At 43.6% G+C, this 22,450-nt stretch overlaps 1 protein-coding gene across 1 annotated transcript; it reads left to right on the top strand.

The window, feature by feature from the left end:
- Nucleotides 1-11,534: 11,534 nt before the first annotated feature.
- fgf3 (fibroblast growth factor 3) lies at nucleotides 11,535-22,079 on the top strand. Its single transcript, XM_048545935.2, has 3 exons — nucleotides 11,535-11,811; nucleotides 15,489-15,592; nucleotides 21,627-22,079. The coding sequence occupies exons 1-3, from the start codon at nucleotides 11,535-11,537 to the stop codon at nucleotides 21,957-21,959; spliced, it is 714 nt and encodes a 237-aa protein (XP_048401892.1). The 3' UTR covers nucleotides 21,960-22,079.
- Nucleotides 22,080-22,450: the final 371 nt, after the last annotated feature.

Raw genomic sequence — 22,450 nt, 5'->3', positions numbered from 1 at the left:
ACATGGAATCTTTTCTCTCTTTCTACTCAGACAGAATGCTCTCCAGAACCATGGAGATCAGTGATTTTAACGAAGATGGTGAACACACCAGATTAACATCCCAAACATTATTGGCATGAGTGGCACAGAGTGTTCCACAGCTGCACAGAAGTTGCTCTTACTTGATTCAGTCCACCATAATTTGACCAAATGCATGCCTTCTCTATCCCAGATCATCCAGTGACAACATGATTTAGAATAATAAAGGAAGTTGTGTCTCTTCCCAATGGACAAAAATAAACATGAACATTCTTCAGTTTAATGGGATTACTGTGATCAGTGGGATGCCAGTTGGACAGACATAGAGCCTCTCTCTTTGCATTTATAAATAATCCTGATGAGAGTGCTGAAATTGGAATGTCTAAGATGACTAGATTATAGCAGGTTAAGTAAGGATTTGTAAAGGATATTTACAAGAGCTAATAAAGTACATGAGTTAACAGAGACTTAAAATGTGGGGAAGTAAATGACAGATTTTAACACTGACAAATGCAAGGTAATATTCTCTTTTCTTAAAATAGGAAAGATGGCTAGAAACCAAAGAATGTGCTGTGAAAAGAATAATTTTGATGCAATTGTTGACCAACTAATGGAACATAACATATGGTAGTGGTTAAATAGTAAATGGAATGCTTGCTGTATAAATTGAATCTTTCAATACATGTTTTCTAATGTTGTAAGACATAGTGTTATGCCCAGTTGTGGTCACTGTAGTTTTGAAAATTACAGAGGCAGTGAAAGGATTCAGAGAAATGTACCATGGATGGTTTCAATTTTAAATCAGTCAACGTCAAAAAGATACGAAGGAAACAAAACAACTCTCATTGGAAAAAAAATTAAGGGAGAGAGGACATAATCCAAGATTTTTAATAATATTTGGATAGAATCAGAAAGATATTTTATTGAACTAAAGTTCAAAACTCTGGGGACATAATTCAAAACTGAACAGAACATAAACCAATATGGCTTCAAGAATAGCAGTAGCCATGATTTGCAGCACTTCATGGATGGTACAAGACAACTGAAAGAATTATAGTCCCGAGTATACCCAGAGCTTCTCCTCATTCCTATTACTTTCAATCATTTCCATAGCAAGTTTCTTTTTACTGTCCCATTAAGGGATGTATCTAGCTCCAATAATTCTGCATTTTAAATGCATGATGAAGATAAAATTCTATCTAAGCTCACTTGTTTGTTGCTGTAAATATAGTCTACAATAGTTGCTTTCTTGATTTTGGTTGCATCTGTTTCTTTTATAAATGGTCTGAGCATCTTACTTTTGTGGGAGTGAACTGACGCTGTCATGTTCCTGTTTGCACAAAAGCATATGTGGGGAGTGTGGCAATAATTTCCCTTTTAGCCTGAATCAAAATGCTTGTTTCCTTTGCAACTGTACTTCTTCAAACTCTCTCAATGAGAACAAAATAAAAATGAAAATAGATCATTTAAAAATTATCAAATGCCTTTACCTCACAGAAATGTTGATTTTTGAAACAGCTATTATGAACAGGATCACTTAGTTCAACCCATGCAACTTATGTTTACAGAATGACACAGAAATATCATGCTGTCCAATAGCTAGGATGACTGATGAACTATAATGACTTCTAATTATTCTCCAACATTTCCAACCATTTTTCCTCATTGAGAGTTTTCACATATTTACGTTAGACTCTACACCTCTTTGGGTTTATAAAATGTTTTGCTTATATTCTTGTCTGTCTCTCCCTTTCTCTCCTCTTTCTCTGTTTGTGGGCTGACAGGGATCAAAGGATTTTCCGAGATAACAGGTGGAATGTCTTCTTTGACTATCTGGGTAGAAAATCAATTACATATTGCTCGTGGATTATATGCAGTGAACAATTGCCATTTAGCATGCCAACCAACTTTCATGCAGATGACTTTTTCAATCTTGGTGAATAAATACTTTGCGTAAGAACAACATTAAAAGTGACATTTTTTAAACACTCTCTGTGGAAAACTGACCCACCGTGAAACATGATACTTGTCAATTATTGTGTTTTCTTACCCTTTGAGCACACTTTGAGCTGAACTGTTTGTGACAACCACACTGTGATTTTGTGATTCAAAATATTGGGATTATACTCTAGGCAGCATATTTTTATCTCTAAGATGAACATGGTAATTTGGTAATACATTCTGGAAGAATTTGTGTTGCTCTTTAATAAGCATCTCCAATTAGTTAATATTTCTTTGATAATGTGTTGCCTATAAATTTCCATACTGTCAGCATGAGACACTGCCTAATCTTTTACAGGATCAAAATAGTTTCTTTTGACTTGTAATCAATTGCAGGCAAGATTCATCCAGGCCCTCCTTGCAACCAAATTAAGGAGAACCAATTCCAAGAAATATTTTTAGACATCAGAGCATTCCTGCTAACTATTGAGTGAAGCTTTCACATGGGAATGCATGGAAAAGTTTAATTGGTGCTGGTGTATCTAAGAGGCAACCAGATTTGTCAGCCTTGGGTGCTGTTTGTGTTAGCTGTCATCCAGCAGACGTAAGACATAACACCAAGCATCTTCTCAGTCCTACTACCTGTCTGACTGGAGGGAATTTCTCACCCTCATAGTGAAGAGGCAATTTTGTTGCAGTTCTATCGAAGTTTGATAAACTGACATTATGATGTGTTAATTGAGGCTGGTATTGTATTCAAGCACAGAGCTCTGTAGCATGGAGCCAGGAATATAACTTTTGTTTTGTGGTGCAGCGGTAGCAACTCTACCTCTGGATTGGGAGGCCCATGTTCAAGTCCCATCTGCTCTTGACATGTGCAATTACATCACTGAGCAGGTTAATTGGATAAAAATAGGTTAAATAAAAGTTATAAATTCTGTCTGAGGCATTTGTGGCGCAGTGGTAGTGTCCCTACCTCTGAGTATGAAGGCCAGGGTTCAAGCCCCACCAGCTCCACAAGAGTTTCATAACATCTCCAAACATGTTGATTAGAAAATATCTGTAATTTCCCTCTGCTACATGCAAATTATGCCATTGTCTAGCCTTATAACTTTTACATTGTATCTTGAGGATGAGTGTTTGACAATTCGGTTGTAGATATTGAAAGAGATAGCTTATTATCAGATCACTTCATCCAATTGGTTCTGAATGAGAGCTGCCTATAGATTCGTTTTCTCTCGCTGAATAGTCCACAACTGGATGATAGTGTTACAGGACACCACAAAGATAACACTGTTGGAAAGGATAGAGTATTCTAATACCTTCTGAAAGGTAGTTGAAGTAGTTGAAACCTGAAGTTAGCAGTTTAAAAAAAGCTGAAAGTATAAGGAACCCTATCCAATTACAGCTGAGAAAAGCTTTCTATTCATATAGTATTGTTGAAATGCTGCTTCCCAATCACTCATATATAAGTAGGACCACAAAGGTACAAATGGACATGAGATCATACTTTGGCTTAGAGGATCCAACCACCCTTTCACAAGGGTCAAAGTGATCTATTTTAACTTTCTACATTTGAACCTAAAAGAACTAAATCTGGTAAGTATTTTACTGCAGGTTCTGAATAATAAAATTTGGTCCCATCAACATGTTCTACAAACACAGTTGCACATCAGATTCTAAGATGCTTTTTTTGTTATTTAGCTGACTACGAGTGGTGAATAGCAATGAATTTGTTTGCATTGCATTTTCTGAAAAACAGAAGGGAGAAAGACATCAATATTTTGATCTGCAACATTTCATTATCTGCTGTTTAACTTGTCATGAAAGGCTATTGAAGGATGAACCTGCTGGACATAAATGAAATTCCAAGGTAAAGCAAAATAAATTCTTATATGTTGGCATATTCCCAAAATAATGCTTTATTGTTTTACCCTGAGGGGTTATGGGGAAAAGGCAGGAGTCTGTTGCTAAGTTCAAATGCTTGGAGAGGCAGTGCAGACATGATGGGACAAATGGCCTCCTTCTTCATTCTGTGATTCTGTGATGCACAAGAATCAAAAGAATTTGGCATTTAATCATCTATCAGGTCTTCATTTAAGTAAAGTTATGCAATAAGTCATCTTTTTTGACAGCAGTGTTGTGCTATTAGAGCACTGCAACATACTGAGGGAATCTGTGCTATTTTGATGTGTCCACTCTTCTGAGGCATAAGTAATTGATGTGAGCCAGTGATTTTAAATTGTACATATCAGACATTGAGTGATTGTCTATTTTCAATTTAGATGTCTTTCAAATGTCTGAGATTTTTCCTGGAGATTTTTACGTGCAACCAATGACTTCAAATTTGCTATGTCTATTAACCTGTGAATCATTATGTGTTATGTACAGCAGGAAGTTATATATATCAGATAGACCATGCAAGTAATTTTGTGTTACATCTTTTCTGCAGCCATTGAGAGTGATTCCACATTTTATACACCAGAAAGTCAGAACCAAATTGGTTGTGGTACCAAAGAAAAGCCCAGAGGGGAAGCAAATAATGAAATAAAGAAGCAGAAAGAGTGTATAAAAAGAGACTGGCAGCTAATATAACAATGAATATGAAAGCCTGCTGTAAGTATTATTGGTAAATGGGTCTGGCTACACTAAAAAAGGGGATGTGTATGTATAGAACAGTTCATGGTTGAGATACTAACTGAATGCTTTATAGCTGTCTTTATCAAGGACAACCCTTTGCTGTAGTCACAGTGAAAGACTATGTAATTGAAGTATGTAATGAACTTTTTAAAATGAAAAGGAAAAGGAATTGGAGAAGTTTGCCATAATTAAAGTTGATGACTTCCTAGGGTTTGTTTGGATCAATCCAAAGATAGTGGTGGGGTGGGGTGGGGGGCAATGCATGGAAATTACAGAAATACAGGCCAAATTTTCTATTCCTCCTCCTGAGATATCAGAGCGGTTCCAGAGGTCTGCAGAATTTCAACTGCCAGCCACTACTCAAAAAGAGAGTGTAAGGATAAGTACAGCATTGACAAGTTAATTTACCTTCTGCAGTGAGAAAATCTTTAGAAACAGTCTAGTGGTAGAAAATCAAATATTACTTGGACAATAGTGGATTAATTGAGGAAAGTTAACATGGATTGTTAAAGGCAAATTGTGTTCAGGAACTTCTTTTGATGTTTTCTGGATGAGGTGACAAAGAGGGTTAATGAGAATAATATGGTTGGTCTTGCGTAAAGGTCTTCCAAAAGACATTTGATAAACTACAAGGATACTTACAGCAATGCAGAAGCCCATGAAATAAAATGAACATTGACAGTATGAATTTAATGCTAACCCAGTGACAGAGCTTAGAGGGTAGTGATAAAATGTTGTTTTTGTCAGATGAAGAGTTTTTTGGGTTTTGCAGGAATTGTGTTTTCCTTCATCTATTAACACCAGGCTACAATGTAAAATTTGGAGGATGGTATAAAAATCTGGTGAATTATGGGGAGTTCCTTGAAGATTATTCAAGGTCCTTCCAAACTCATGGCCACTTCTACCTTGAAGGACAAGGGCAGCAGACACATGGGACACCACAGCCTGCAAGTTTCCCTCCAAGTCACTCACCATCCTGTCATGGAAATATATTACCATTCTTGTACTATTGCCTGGAATAAGTCCTGGCAAGGATGCTAGATGTCTCTGCACCCTAGGACTGGAGCAGTTCAAGAAAACAGGTCACCACCAATGTCTCAAGGGCAACTAGTGATGAGCAATAAATGCTGATCAAGCCAACAACACCTACATCTCATGAACAAACAAAATAACCGGCTGAAGACAGGCTGGTAATGGATAGATTCTGTTTCATGAGATGTTTAAAGTGATCCATTTTTGGCAGGAAGATTGAAGAAAAACAATATAAACTAAAAAGTGCAATTCTAAAAGGAATTCAAGAGCAAACAATCTTGGGGATATCTTTATTCAGTTTGTCGAATGTGGCAGGATAAGTTCAAATGCAGTTTTTTTTGTAAAAGGTACACAGGATCCTGTGATCTACATATAAATAAAAAAACTGGCCTCATCTAGAGTATTGTATCCAATTCTAAGCATTGTAGTTTAAGAATGATGAGAGGAATTAAAGGGTGCAAGAAAGATTTTCAAGAATGGTTGGAGGAGTAAGAGTTCATGTACCAATAGATTGGAAAGACTGGTGCTGTTCTCCTTTGAGGTGAGAAGGCTGAGAGAAGTTTGACAGAGGTGTTCAAGAAATGTCAAATACTACGGGAGGAGCAGAAGTTTAAAAGAGATGTGCGAAACAAGTTTTATTTTATACGGAGTGTAGTAGATGTCCAGGGAAGGTGGTAGAAGTAGACATGATAGCAACATTTAAGAGGCATATGGAGGAATTTAAGAGGGATATTGGCCATGTGCAGGCAGATGGGATTAGCTTGGAATTGCATCATGGTTGGCACAGATGGTGGGCTGAAGGGCCTGTTCCTGTGCTGTACTGTTCTGTGTATGTTCAATGTAGAATCACGAGGATTCTGGGCTGGGTGGAACTACTCCGACTGGCAGAACAGTTGAGAAGCGAGGGATGTGATTTAAGGTCATTATCAAAAGAACGAAAGGCGACAGGAGAGAAAACACGTGTATACCGCAAATGCCTACCTTCAGACTTTGTAAGGAGAATTGAGTCTGTGAATGTGCGTGTCTGTGCGTGTGTGTGTGTGTGTTTGTGTCAGAGGCGGTGGGGTGGGAGTTATGGAGTTAATGGAAAAGGACGGTGAAGTGGGGTCATCCAAAATCATTTTAGCCAGAGCCAACATTGACTCGACAGACCAAATGGCCTCTCCCTAGGTTATAACTGTCCATCTTTCGATATTTCAGATCGTTGGCGCCGATGGATTTGTACTGTGTGGGCTCAGAAAAGTGTAGCTTTTGTACTTATTTACAAACGTTGAATTAGTTATTTTGGTGAGGTCGGCACATTGGTTGTGATTTTTATTGGAGTCAGGGACATGAGCATTCAGAGGTAGACATAATGGTCATATTGAAAACTACATCAAAATCCTCTCGCTTCATTCGCCATTTGGCTGTTTATGAAAGTAATTAAGTTTTATTTTAGAAGCGGGTTTATTTTGGAAGCGGACTGTTCCGATCCCTGATCATTTCAGATATAGTTATTTTTCAGTGAAATTTATCCTTCTAAAATATGCTGGGATGTGATTGGGAATGGTAGCGCAGATGGCTACAGTATTCGAGTCAGCAAAGCAATGTCTTTAAATTAAGAGTATAAGATGCATTTTGAGATGATTCTATCAGTTGGGCTAATTTTCTTCAGTGGCACAGTGCGGGCAATAACGGTGCGTAAATTGGTTATATGCCCAGTGTGCATCTTTGTCCTTGAAAGTCAAATTACCGTGAAATAGTTCCATTCCAATCTGTACTCATCGAAATTTTATCTTCAAACTGAAAATTCAGTTAGCTATATATCATTAATCTACGCCAAATTCTAAATACTACAAAAAGATGTTTGTGGTGGAAAAAAATTTGTGAATTATACAGTAAACTTAAAGAATTGGGGGGGGGGGGGGGGTTGGGTGTGAAATACTTCCATATATTTTCGTGACAAAATGTGTTGAGAAGGAAAAGAAACAGTAGGCAGTTTCTCTGAAAGATAACATTTCATTGGTATTACAGGAATAATCTGGCTTCTCTTTTTTATTGTAAGAGATACTTAACGGTAGATGTGCCGAACAAAACGACCGAGAATATGGAAGGCAACATATAATGACGGTTTTTGAATATTGGGTTCTTTGGAGCCAGAGAACGCCACGTATTTGAACAAGCAATGACTTTTTAATCGGCGAGGGAGAGGAGACGGAGGCGAGGGGAGGGGGTCCTGAATTTATACCATCCCCATCCTTGTATTTATTGCGGCTAAACATTGCAACTTGCCCTTTCTTTCCCACCAACTCCCATTGAACACAGTAAATCATTGATATGTTCAGACAGTGGGAGAGTTCCCAACAGGATGCACAGCCTATGAGGAGTTGGGAATAGCGAATCTGAAACTACATTTTACACCCCGACGTAGTAATGTTCAGCTTCCAGAGAGAGAGGGGAAAAATGCTTTGTGATTCCACTTCCTTTCCCTTCCCTTTCAAGCAATTAATAATTGATACCTCTTAATTACAACAACGAGCACCCAGCGTCCACTTTGTCTGCGCCCTCCCAGTTGGGAAAAGACACTAGGCAGATGCCGCCCCTCTCTTATTAGATGATAGTGCATTGTCTGCGGTGAATCTGGAGCTGTCATTAGCGTGTTTACTTCCTGCTCGGAAGTTTATTTTTTCTAATCCTTATTTCTTTCAACCTATTAATTCATCAAACTGCACAGATATCGATAATTTATATTTATATACACACACATATGTATAAAGACATATGACTGGGAAACACTAGCAGTTATATGTAACGATATACATGGTGGAGATATTTTGTAAGGATGGCAATGCTCCGGCGACAACTTACTATGCGGCTTGAACTGACGCAAAGAAAAGCCTGATTTGAAACCACAGCGATCCTTCTGCAGCCAAACCCAGGGCAATGGGCGTGTGGAACAGAAGCTCGGTGAGCCCAAGTTACTCGGGATATAATTGGTAGGAACACAGCTACCGCTGCAAGTGACAACCTCTGGTTAGATGGAACATTCCCCACCCCCTCATGTTGCGTGCGATTATAACGGGATCCCGAATACACGGGGATAACTTTTGCCAATCCTTAAAAGGCCACCCCTTGCTTGGATGGATACACAGGGAAGACCCATCCGCCAACTCTCTCAACCCCCAACTCCCTTGAGAAACCGTTGTGTTTGGACTGAAGTCCTGTGTCTGGCAAGAATCTCCCCGTCAGTCCAGCAAAGGGGGACACAGAGAGAGGAAAAATCTCCACAAACTAAGCTGTTCTAGTATTGTTGCTGTAGGGCCACTAAGAGCACTTTCTGGGAGGTTAAGGGCTAATTAAAAATGCTTCCAGAAACAGACAGCAGACCACATCTAAAGTACCACCCTCAGTCAGAACCAGACCACATCAAAAGTGGATTTTTTTAAAAAAGAGAGAGAGAGAAATGGTCACCAGACAACTTATAATCTACGTCACTGAGCTTCCATTTGTCTGTAGTCTGCCTGAAAGAGCCACTTGATATGATGTGCCCAACTGGAGATTTTTGTATACAATCGGTTTAACCGTTTGGGATAGTGTGTTGAGGGAGTGAGTGAGCCCGAATGGGACATTGATTGGGTCTAATCGTCGGAGTGAAGGGTAATGTTGCCGGGGGAATTCGTCGCGGTCTCACGAGTGAGTTGAAATAACAGGCCAGCCACTGGAGAGAGCGAAGGGAGAGATACCGGTAGCCATTATGAGAATGGTAACCACCATGCAGGCGGGATGCAAGCAATTTTAACAAAAGTCATTGCATTTTGCTGTTCCACTCATATGATAGTCCAGTGATTAACAGTCAGCATTTAAAAAGAGGGTTTGGTTTAGATACATACATCTTTATTGCAATATTAAACAACGATTGGATTTTGTGACTGTGTGATTTGATTAGAGGCATCGGATACTATTGGAAACAAATTTTAGCTCGAATGATTGTCAATTAGTTACATGCTGGCTCGAGTTGTCACTGAAGTAGCAAGTTGCTTAGTTCGTATCCATCTAAGCACTTAACACGCCCTACACACTTCAATGATCAAATACGTTCGTATGCGCCGTTTCGTTAAATGTCAAGTTATAAAACAGACTGTGCGTGAGATATCCCATTCACAGGAGTTTCTGACAAGCGGGGAAAAAAAGAACTTCTGTCTTCCCCAGCTCCCCCGAGGTAGGTAAGGGAGATGGCCAGTAACTCTCATGTTGACCCATTTGGTGGTGTAAATAGGAGCAAACGAATTTGAGATACACTTAAAATATGCCTTGTTCTCCGTAAAATGGATGTTTCCAAATGAGGTTCTGATCACTTTCTTTGAACATTTGTGTCGGAAACCGGGATGTATGAGTGGAACAAAGGGAGAGCAGGCTGAAAAAAACTCGGCAGGGTCTGGCAGCATCTGAAACATTTCGAGTCCAGTGTGACTCTGCTCCAGAGCTGCGTCAGTACCGCTTGCAGGCAGGCAATCGAGCGGTTCCTTAGCTGCAAGTGATTCTGTCACAACATCCTACAGATGTGGGCTGATTAATTCTCAGGGAAAATAGAAGTATTGAAGGTGTTATCGATTTGAGCGCTTATTTCGGAGAGAGAATCGTTCATAAAAGGTTTTAATTAAGCACTGTAGAAAGTCCGTTCGCATTGCCCTGGGCGCACTCCACAGCAGTTCGCGAATGGAGATGCTACATGTTAGACTGAAGTTCCCCTTGCCGTCCGTTTCTATGACCACAATGGGCTTTCAATGAAATTATCTTCGAATTGACCTTGGGGGAAGGGGCGGGCTATGGAGGGGAATTGTGATAACCAGCCTAGGCTGGAGGTGTTTGTTGTGTGTGTGTGAGGGCGGGGGGAGGTGGGAACGGGGAGGGGGAATATTCGGTACATTCATTGAACACAGCCGTTAATGTTGTGCACACGCCCGATGCGGGACCAACCTATCGGAGCACTATAAGAAGGTGTTAAGTGGTCATTTTACGTGGACGAGTGGGACCAGTCAGGATTGCAGCCCAACTGCTTCCTTGAACACAATCTGCGACGTTGGCGATTCCCTTTTGTATGCAAGTTCAGTTTTTTTTAACCGTAAGCATTTTGGTTTTTTTTGTTTAAAACAGACCGCTTTCTTTCTCTGCGTCTCGAATTTGCTTCATTTTAGCATCAGTCACCTCAGGATGTCACGTATTGTTAGTTAGCATTGATAGGAACTGCAAGATCTCGCGTGCCCTGGGGAATAGTCTCTCTGCCCCTTCAGAGTGTATAGTTTCTCATTTGTATAATTAGGCTTTTTTGTGTGGTGGGTGGAGTGGAGCGGGGGTACGTGAGACTGTTAAAATGGGGCTCTGAAAAAAGTCTTTCCTCAGATGCACTTCTGGTAGCTTTGTGATGCGGTTTTCCGCATTGAGTCCGTGTGTGTCATGTTGTAATCTTATCCGTGCTGCACTCTGTGAGTTCAGGCACACACACACACACACACACTCAAAGCTGATAACTCCTACTCTCTTTGTATCAATTGGTTGGAGTTCGGCTATTGTTCCAAGGAAAAGTTCTTTCATTCCCATGCGCGGTCGCTCGCCGGAGCTGCGCCGAAATCTCACGATAGTGTCTTAAGTGAAATTGTACCCTTTTTTTTAGCTGTAGTCTGCCCTGCGTTATTTGGGAAGGAGGAGGACCCGCGGAACAGGCACCAGTTTAAGGGGGATTATGACAGGCCGGCCAAGTGAGGATTGATTCAGAAGGTCAAGACAGATGAAGTACCCAGAGCGTGAGCGAGTGCAGCGCCGCGTCCCGCAATCTGCTCGCCCGCCAGGAGCCCTTCTTTAATGGGAACCCTTGAGACGGCCATTCCGCCACGGATTGTACCCGCCTGGGTTTGGACCATGCCACGATGCTTATAACTGTCTGCCTGTTGCTGAGTTCGCTAGAGTTGAGTGCACAGCAGTCGCCGCTGGCCCAGGCGCCGGCTGTGGCTCCGAGGGAGCCGTGCGGCCCATCGCTGGCCTGCGAGCCCAGACTGAGGAGAGATGCCGGCGGCCGGGGGGGCGTCTATGAACATCTTGGGGGAGCCCCGCGCAGGAGGAGGCTCTACTGTGCCACCAAATACCATCTGCAGATCCACCTGAACGGGAAAATTGATGGCAGCCTGGAGAAAAACAGCATCTTCAGTGAGTACTCAGAGCATTCCGTGCACCAAAGGGGACAGAGAGATGGGGATATGGGTGTGTGTGAGGGTCTGTATGAAATGGGATCTGTGTGTATGTCGGGTTGATATGTGTGATGTGTTTGTGAGGGGAGATGAGTGTACGTGATGGGGGTGATGTGTGCGCGGGGTAGTGTGATGTGTGTACGGGAGTGATGTGTGTATATTTGTGTGTGTGCGGGGGTGATGTGTGTGTGTTTGCGGGGGTGATGTGTGTGTGTATATGTGTGTGTGTGCGGAGGTGGTGTGTGTGTGTTTGCAGGGGTGATGTGTGTACGCAGGTGATGTGTGTGGTGTGTATGCGGTGGTGATGTGTGTGTAGGGGGTATGATGTGTGCGCGCGCGGGAGTGATGAGTGTGTGTGGAGGGTGTGATGTGTATGTGTGGGGTGATGCGTGTGTGAGGGGTGTCGTGTGAGTGTGAGGAGTGATGTATGTGTTGGAGGTGTGATGTGTGTGTGTGGGGGGTGATTGTGTGTGTTGGGGTGTGATCTGTGCGTGTGGGGTGATGTGCGTGTGTGCAGGCGGTGATGTGTTTGCGGGAGTGGTGTGTGTCGGAGTGATGTGTGTGTGTGGGAGGTGTGATGTCTTCGAGGGATGATGTGTGTGCTTGGAGACGATACGTGTGTATGTGTGTCGTGGGGAGATCGTGTGTCGGGGGTGATGTGTGTGAGGAGCTGATGCGTGCGTGTGAGGGGTGATGTGTGTGTGTGAGGGATTTGATATGTGTGGCGGGGCGATGTTTGCGTGTGTGGGGGGAGTGATGTGTGTGAGGAGGTGATATATCTGTGTGAGGGGTGATGTGTGTGGGGGGCGATGTTTGTGTATTGGTAGGGTTCGTGTGTGTGGTGTGATGTGTGTGACGGGTGATGTGCGTGTATGGTGGGGGTGATATGTTTGAAGATGAGGGAGTGGTGTGTATGTGTGGGTGAGGGCATCGTGTGTGTATGTGTGTGTGGGTGGGGGAGATGTGTGTGTGTGTTGGGGGGGAAGATGCGTGTGTGTGCGGGGGTTGGAGATGTGTGTGTATGTGTGCGTGGGTGGGGGAGACGTGTGTGTGTGGGTTGGTGGGGGAGATGTGTGTGTGTTGGGGGAAGATGCGTGTGTGTGCGGGGGGGAGATGTGTGTGTGGGTGGGGGAGATGTGTATGGGTGGGGGGGGAGATGTGTGTGTGTGAGTGGGGGAGATGTGTGTGTGTGTTGGGGGGAAGATGTGTGTGTGCGCGGGGGGGGATGTGTGTGTGGGTGGGGGAGTTGTGTGTGGGTGGGGGGAGATGTGTGTGTGTGCATGGGGGAGATGTGTATGGATGGGGGGGGAGATGTATGTGTGCGCGGGGGGGAGATGTGTGTGTGTGTGGGGGGAGATGTGTATGGGTGGGGGGGAGATGTGTATGGGTGGGGGGAGATGTGTGTGGGTGGGGGGGAGATGTGTATGGGTGGGGGGAGATGTGTGTGTGTGGGTGGGGGGAGATGTGTATGGGTGGGGGGGAGATGTGTGTGTGTTTGGGTGGGAGAGATGTGTGTGTGTAGGGAGCGGTGGAGGGAGTATTGAACCGTGTCCTTTGGGATGCCACTGCACTGAACCGCAGGCTTCATCCTCATTGCTTTACACTGCATTTTATTTGGAAAGACTGAAATGTCCTTGAGGCGAGTGTGTAGGATCTGAAGCTCAACCAACTGGCTGCAGAAGGTCCGGATAGGAAAAGAGTGGTTTAGTTTCTGCAACTTCTGAGTTCAGATTTCCTCTCATCGTAATTCGATCCAAAGGCATCATTTCACATTGAGTGGCGATTTATTTTAATAGTTGACACTTTAAAGAGTCTAATGCCTTTTCACTGTTTTGGTTGTCAGTTTATTTTCGCGGTGTCAGTAGACATTCCAGCCGTTGCCCCCTCTCTGGGGCGTGTTAAGGATATGTTGCTTTCAGGCTAGCTGCTCCGTCTCTCTCATATCTTTTGCCAAAGTGATGCATCGCCTGACTCCTCTGCTCAGAAACAGCGCAATGAACTTTACATCCTGCCTCCAACTTTCCCGTTCTGTGTGTTTCTCTGGCACCCAAGCCTTTCGGACTAGCTGCGCGACACCCCCCACAGCCGCCCCCGCCCCCGCCCCGCTATAATTCAGCACATTGCAGCCAATCGCTGAATGTAAATCCATCAGATACTCTATTCCAAGAGAAAAAGATCCGCCGCATGTTTTGATCACGCTCTGCCCCTTCCCCAGGGTGTGACCTTGATGAAGGGTTTTGAGGGTCTGATTATGGAGCACAGTTCCTGGAGTCTGACACCTCAGGGTTCCCTGATCTCATTCCGCCGATGCCGGTCCACGTGCTGTTGGCGGCGAGTTTTGTTCAATTTACGCGCTTTGTATTAGGGTTCAGTTCAGGATGGACACCAAGGTAGTTTATTCCCCTGAATAAAGGCTAACTGCAGTAAGCTGTCACTTTGCTTAAGCACCTCTGAAGAAACCGACCCATTCCAGGGATTTATCCCCACACGCGTCATTTCCCCTGAAGGCTCAGTGTCATTACAACCCTAATGCGTTGCGCCGTCCTAGGAACGAGACACAGACTTGTTTTCTCAACGCCACAAAGCGGGTTAAATTGTTCCCCTTCTCCGAATCCTTTGTGTTGGGCGCATCGGCGAGACCCATTAGAGCAATGAACTGCTGTAATAGCCTGAACCGGGATTAACTATAATGGTGCTAATGTCGGTATGCTAGACTTCCGAAATGTATGGTACACACGAGAGGAGTGTAGTGGGAGCGCACATAAGAGAGTAATTTCTTTCTGAATACGAAGCAGTTAAGCACATTTAGATTAAGCCGAAAGTGACTGATGTTCTACGAAGTTGATATAAATATTTGAAAAGCACCTGTACTAATTGTGATAGCTGCAGTAGCTTTAATTATCCCACATTAAAGAGATAAGAAGATTCATAGATGTGGAAAGTTGGGAAGAGCATCTCAAACTCACGAAGGCCCCGAGCAGCTGTTAGAAATATTTTGATAAGGGAACACGACACAAATCATCACAAGATTCTCAAGTTTGGGTCAGAAATGTAGATAACCATGGGATTGGCTGGGGCGATGTGATAATGGGAGGATGGAATGAACCGTTAGAATCAACTGCCCTACAGCGTAGGAACAGATGCTGGAATCTGAACTCGAAGCAACAATTAGTGAAGATCACAGCTAGTCAGGCAGCATCCATGGAGAGCAAGCTCACGTCAGCTCCGACAAAGAGTATCTAGACTCGGAAAGTAAAGTTTACTCTCTCGCCACAGATGCTGCCTGGCCCGCTGTGATCTCCAGCATCTATTGCTTTCAGGTCCCCTTACATTGTTCGTTTGCTCCGAGCTTCGGCCTCTTTCAGCTAGATTCATGCAACATTTCTGCCATACCCGTGAGCACGAAAATGTTACTTCGGCAGGAAATTTGCAGCGGTTTTGTTGGAAGATCATACAGCGGTTGTAGGTATCTTTTTATATACAGCAAGTTCAGGCCAGCTATGACACAATCACTAGAACAAGTTCACTTCGGTTTATTTCAGTCCCCGACTCTTCCTGCATTGAGTTTGACATGATCTCTGAACTAGAGCAAATGTGGCATCCTGCTCCATGACTTCCTGTTTGTTTCATTTCCAGGCATTTTGGAAATAACTGCTGTTGATGTGGGAGTTGTGGCAATTAAAGGTCTGTTCTCGGGTAAATACCTGGCTATGAATAAAAGAGGTCGCCTCTATGCGTCGGTGAGTTAACTTTGTGATAAAAAATATTAAAATACGTTTTAACCGTGAGATGCCCATTTCAGATACGAAGATAAAACAGTTAAAAAGCGTTCCACACATTGTCAGCATGGGATTGGACAATAATCTTCAGTGCATGTATACAACATAGAACAGTCCAGCACGGTACAGGCCTTTCGGCCAATGATGTTGTGCCGACATCGTACTAGATGCCGCAGAAACAACGTGACCCAGAACACGACCAAGTGCACCCGTTCGCTTTGGATAAAAACCCAAAAAGAACTGCGGATGCTGCAAACCAGAAACAAAAATTGCTGGAGGAAGGGTCACTCGACCCGAAACGTTAATTCTGATTTCTTTCCACAGATGCTGCCAGACCTGCTGAGCTTCTCCAGCAATTTCTGTTTTTGCAAGCGTTAGCTTTGTTGAGTGAAATGTTTTTATTAAGAGATACATTAGCCAGCGCCATAAAGACTCCGGAAAAATCGAGCTGAAGTAGGCAATTCGGCTATTTAATTCCCATCCTCCCTTCAACATGATGAGGCTGACGCTCTATCTTGCAGCAATATTCCCGCACTCCCTGACACCTTTAAAATCTTCAGAGTCGTATGTTTATTTCTTAAATATATTCAGGCAGTGCCGAAGTTGTGTAGTGACTCGGAAACGGCAGCCAGCGCCCTTGGTGGTCAGTGAAGTGAGTTTGCTCTTGTTCGAGTCGTGGAGCTGAACAGCCCAGAAACAGACCCTTCGGTCCAATTCGTCCATGCCGACCAGATATCCTAAATAAATCCAGTCCCATTTGCCAGCATTTGGACCATATCCCTTCAAACCCTTCCTACTCATGTACCCATCTGGCCACTTGTCAATGTGCTCGGTTTTCCCTCCGTCCCTTTTTGTTACTGGCCTCAGTTTCCCGTTGAAATCTGGAGAGATTGGGCACAGTTACTGCTGTCTGCTTTATGTGAACAAGCCTGTGGTCTCTGGATGTTAACTGATAATATCGAGACGTGGCTCGCGGAGGTGGTATCCCCCAGTTTAAAGCCGACATTGAAAAGGTGGGAGTGATATGTATCTTTTTTTTGATGGTTTCTGGGATGTTGAGCAACGCTGAAGGTTGAGAAAGACTCACATCCCTGGGGATGGAGCCTCCATTCCCATTGGTCCCTGAAGCGGTGGCCTTTTTTTGCTCTCTTTCTGTCGTTTACCAAAAAGGGGCAAGTTGAGTGACTCTCCGTGTCCTCACTGAACCATACACAGCTGAGAGCTCATTGTGGTGTAAATGCCGAATCTAAACGTTCCTATTAACCTCTCAAATACAAAACAAACTTCCAAATATTCCGTCATCAGCTCAAACCCAAAATAGGTTTGCAGAAACTGCGCGGTGACCAATCAGTGGTTGCATTGCTGTCTGAATGTGAAAGTGGTTCGCATCAACCAAATACCGTCAACCCGCAGAATACTGACCGCAACCCTCACAATCCCCGCTCCACGACCTCCCTCAACACCCTTCCCCAGCATCACCGCCCAGCCCGGCTGTCTCCAGCTCCTGGAGATGGAGATAATGGGGAGATTCTTGTGGCAACAAGCAAACCATAAACTGCACAAGCGACCAGCCTGGCTTCAAACAGATGGGGAATCACCATTAGAAACTCCGCATTTCCCCCCAGACGTTTCGGATTAACTGCTTCACCGTCGGTTGTTCACGTACAATTTCCAAATCTTGGCTATCTTCAGCCGCCCTCCGGCATGATTCAAATCTGGTTTGACAAAGGCAGTGCAGTTTGGCTGAACTGTTTGTATCAAATACCTCTTAGACTTGCTTTATGGGGAGTCACGGTACAGTAGCAGAGTCCTTGTTAGAAATAAATTTTGTTCCTTACTTTCAGAGCATTAATTTACATGACGCTTTTTGGTTGGACTAAATTGATATTCACATGGAAGTATAGCTTTAAGACTGATAAGTAGCTGGTGTTGTATATCTTGATTTTTTGTTGTTTTGTCCCAATTTCAATTCCGCAAACCGCACAAGTACTCAGTAATGCTTCTCCAAAAAGGGTGGTCTCACATAATCTTTGTTTGATCCTTTATTCGGCTCTAAATTCTATGCAGATAGAGCATCGTTTGATATCACAGACTTGCAATCTTTTTATCTGTTCAAAGTGGAGTTATAAGAAAAGAGAAAGCGTTCTCACACAGCCAATCTTATCTCCCATCAGACTGCTACCGTCTCAGTGCCAGCTTTTTCAATATGACCCTCTGTTCGATTCAATGCCGTTTTATTCCTGATTGGTGGGTCCCTCACACGCAACCGAGCAAAGTGCTACTTCCGATAGTTGTGATTAACTGGCAAAAAGTTTATAATGTGTTTCAGACATTTTTTCTAAAAAAAAGAGGAAGGCGATTATTAAAACATTACTTCCGACTAATTTTGGAAGTTTGACCTGATAAGGACTTTAGAAAAATGAACTTTTATTCAATGCGTAATTATCTCAACTAAAAAATGAATAATTGTTAAGATCGAGGTTCCTAACTTTGATACAACAAAGAATCGGCGTCCTTTATACCTACGCCACAGGTTCTTACAGCTTTCCCATCGTGGTAATGCGTCGTTGTGGCGTGGGGGGTGGTGGGGGGGGTGGTGGTGCATGGGGTGTCGTTGAAGGAACTGACCAGCTTTGAAGAAGCACATGTATTTTTTGGTCTGTTCAAGGTCTTGGAATTGATTTCGTTGCAAGAAAACGAAAATAACTTCTTTTTAGAACAAAAGGGTCCCATTTGATTTAGCACCACTTGATTTATGAGGCAGATGAATGTAACGGGGCACCATCATTTAAAACTTTGTCCTCACATCAACCGGATTTGATGAGAGCACTCACCGCTGACTTGGGAATGAGCCAATTATTTAAACAAGTGTTAGATAGTTTCCCTGAGCAGATTGTCATAGGAGCCGGAGTAGGTCATTCGGCCAAACGAGTCTGTTCTGTCAAACAATGAGAGGATCACTGGTCTGCATTTTAAATCCATATATTTGCCTTTGGCCCATGTCTCTTAATACCGTTGCTTAACAAAAAAAAGTTTATCACTGATTTAATATTGACGACTAATCTTACATTCATTGCCCTTTGTGGAAGAGAGTTCCAAACGTCTCACACCCTTTGTGTGTAGAAGTGCTTCCTCACACCTCTCCTGGATGGCTTTGCCCCAATTCTCAGACTATTCCCCCTAGTTATATAATCCCCAACCAGTGGAAGTAGCTTATCATAATCTACACTGTCTTTTCCTGTTAATATCTTGAAGACTTCGATCAGAGAACCCTTTAACCTTCTACATTCTAGGAAATAAACAGGCTAAAATGTGTAATCTCTCCTTATAACTACCCCTGAAGTTCAGGTATCCAGGTGGTCTGAAGAACCACCTCCTTCACCCTCAAACACACACACACACACACACACACACACACACGCACAGACACACAACAAAAACGGGCAGGCAGCAGCATTGCTCCCATTTCCTCACGCCTTTGCTTCGGGAGACCTGAGAAGAGATGCTGAGTTTCCTTTTTGTTCATGTGGACTGGTTCTGTCACATGGGATACTGCGCTCTGCCGGCTGTTCCCAGGGAAACACAGGCCAGGCAAGCAATAACTGAAGCTGCAAGTCCATCAGCTCCCTGTAATCAGAACAGAAGTTGCTGGAAAAGCTCGGCAGGGTCGGCAGCATCCGTGATGAAAAATCAAGAGGTAATGTTTCGGGTCTGGTGACTCTTCGTCAGGACTGAGGAAGGGGTCACCGGACCCGAAACGTTAACTCTGATTTTTTTCTTCACGGATGCTGCCGGACCTGCTGAGCTTTTCCAGCAACTTCTGTTTTTGCTCATGACTTACAACATTCACAGTTCTTCCGGATTTTACTTAGCTCCCTCTAATAAATGTTCTTTGTGGTGCGGAAAACGTGTTGATCTTGCAGGATAACAGGGTGTGGAGCTGGATGAACACAGCAAGCCAAGCAGCATCAGAGGAGCAGGAAGGCTGACGTTTCGAGACTAGACCATTTTTCCGAAGATCGGTCTAGGCCCGAAACGTCAGCCTTCCTGCTCCTCTGATGCTGCTTGGCCTGCTGTGTTCATCCAGCTCTACACCTTGCTTTTTCAGATTCTCCAGCACCTGCGGCTCCTACTATATCTGATCTTGCAGGATGGAATGTTTTCAGACTGGCATGTTCCAAAGTTCAGACTCTGGGTGGGAGGAATGTGATGAAAGTTCTAGCAGCTGCTATAGAAACTCAGCGTGAAAGGCCACAGTCTAATACCAAACTGCCAAAATATACTGACCGACAGCAAATTGTAGAACCCTCTGGGAAACACCCTTGATATGGAATGTATATTGAAAGTATCATGTGTTTTGCAAATTACAGTGCAGTAGCTTAGAATGCAACGTGCTATGTGAAGCAACGTTTAATTTCATTGCACTTTCTGTAAGATTCAATTTGAAACATTTTGTAATGAGTTTTGTGCATTTTATTAATAAAGCGTGTGTTTTTTTTTGAAAACAAAGAGTAATTAAACAACACGAATTTGGCAGATGTACTTTTCACGTCCTTTTGTTTTTATATGGATTTGGGCGTCACTATCCGGGCCAGCATTTATTGCCCATCCGTGACTGCCCCTTGAACTGGGTGACTTGCTAGGATCATTTCAGAGGACACGTAGGAGTCAACCACATTGCTACATGTATGGAGTCACGTGTAGGGCCAGGCTGGTAAGGATGGCAGTTTCCTTCCCTAAAGGGCCCAGACGAGTTTCTGCATTCTCCCTCCATTGTGCGAAAACAATGGTGAAGTATACATCCAACAGAAAGGGGAGACAGAAAGTGCGAGAGGTAATGAGTAGGTCTGGCAGAATCTGTGCAGAGTAAAACAGAGTTTCAAAAATTTCACATCGCTGACCTTTAGCTGGGATAGTCTGTTGCTTTACTCCCAGTCCGGGCTTCCAGCAATCACAGAACGCTGTCTGTGGTTTATTCTGAAGTTGTACTGAGTTTTACCAAATTGAGAAAGGCACGATAAATATAAATCTCCCAGATGGGGCGGCATGGTGGCTCAGTGGTTAGCACTGCTGCCTCAAAGCGCCAGGGGCCTGAATTCGATTCCACCTTCGGGCGACTGTCTGTGTGGAGTTTGCACATTCTCCCCGTGTCTGCGTGGGTCTCCTCCGGGTGCTCTAGTTTCCTCTAGTTTCCTCCCACAGTCCAAAGGTGTGCAGGCCAGGTGGATCGGTCATGCTAAATTGCAGATATTGTTAACAATGGGTAGATTAGGTGGATGGGTCTGGGTGGGATACTCTGAGGATCGGAGTGGACTTGTTGGGCCGAAGGGCCTGTTTCCACACTGTCGAGATTCTATGATTGTGGTTGCAAGGATTTTGGATTTTGGAATTTGAATGGCCACTTTGCAGCAGCGACGAGCTGTTAGACGCCGAGCAGACTTTACTACATTGGGCAAGTCACATTCTCTGTGTGTATTGCATGTTCTGTACGCATTAGCGAGGAGCAGGCCCATTCTCAGTGTACGGGTGATCTGACCCAGAAACCAAAAACTCTAAGAATGTCAAAGTCAGACGGGGACAATGACGAGCAGAGCAGAATTAGTTTAACCCCTATATTTGCACAGCAACAGTTTTTCGAACAGGCAGGCACTTAATGTAAGTAAACGATCCCAAGATGTTGGGACCCAGTCTGATACAACTTAGAGCACAAAACAGAAGTTGCCAGAAAAGTTCAGCAGGTATGGCAGTACTTGTGAAGAGTTAACGTTTCGGCCCCGGTGGCCCTTCCTCAGAACACAGACCCCAAGACGGGTCACTGAACCCAAAACGATAACTCTGATTTTTCTTCACAGATGCTACCAAGCCTGTTGAGTTTTACGTGCAAATTCTGTTTTTGTTCCTGATCAACAGTATCCGCAGTTCTTTCGGATTTTATAATTTAGAGCCCTATCGCTTCTGGATGTGAATCTCATACACTTCTCTACCCATTTTGCAGGAAGTCTACAATCCGGAGTGCGAGTTTGTCGAGCGGATTCATGAACTGGGCTATAATACTTACGCTTCCAGATCCTACAGGACCGTTCCTAACGCAGGCGGCGCAAGGCGCCGGAACAGCGCCGAGAGACTATGGTACGTCTCCATCAACGGCAAAGGCCGACCGCGGAGAGGGTTCAAAACCCGCCGGACTCAAAAATCCTCCCTCTTCTTGCCGAGGGTGTTGGACAGCAAAGACCACGAGATGGTCCGATTATTCCACACCAGCTCGAAGTTTCGAGAGAGCCTTTGGAAAAACTCGAGCAAATCCGAGAAGACAAGAGCCGGCCAATAGTGAGAATTCCTGCTGCCATAACTTAAGATATTTTATAATTGTTGGGACTCGCGTTTGAAATAGGACAAAATTTATTTGTAGAATGATATACTTAGCATTACAGGTGGAGACTATTTGTGATATATTAATTAATGTAAATATGTAAATTAGTTTTTATTTGGTCGTTGCCTTCGTGTTGATCATTTCCAATGTCTGACTGGAACTATGTAGGGATTTCTTGTAGTCAGTGATATTTGAAACATGTTCTATTTTTGTATGTCTTTTTTTCCATCAGAAAAAAAAATACAACAGATTAGTGGAGTAGCGCTCTCTAATTATTTCCCCTCATTGTGGACAGAACTCGGGATTCCATTTTACCGGCTCCCATTGGCTTCATAACATATTGAAAGAGAGCAGGTCACAGAGTGTAGGGATGGTTCCCCCACCGACAGGGACAGGGGGAAATCTGAAATCCACTGCCTGTGATATGCACATTTGAATACGACTTTCAA

Source organism: Stegostoma tigrinum, chromosome 17, assembly GCF_030684315.1.
Source record: "Stegostoma tigrinum isolate sSteTig4 chromosome 17, sSteTig4.hap1, whole genome shotgun sequence".
Taxonomy (NCBI): domain Eukaryota; kingdom Metazoa; phylum Chordata; class Chondrichthyes; order Orectolobiformes; family Stegostomatidae; genus Stegostoma; species Stegostoma tigrinum.
This window is presented reverse-complemented; position numbering and strand designations above follow the sequence as displayed.

Coding starts and splice junctions, on each gene's coding strand:
- fgf3 (XM_048545935.2), top strand. CDS start 11,535: ATGCTTATAACTGTCTGCCTGTTGCTGAGTTCGCTAGAGTTGAGTGCA. Junction 11,812..15,488: donor GGAGAAAAACAGCATCTTCA/GTGAGTACTCAG, acceptor TTTCATTTCCAG/GCATTTTGGAAATAACTGCT. Junction 15,593..21,626: donor GAGGTCGCCTCTATGCGTCG/GTGAGTTAACTT, acceptor CCCATTTTGCAG/GAAGTCTACAATCCGGAGTG.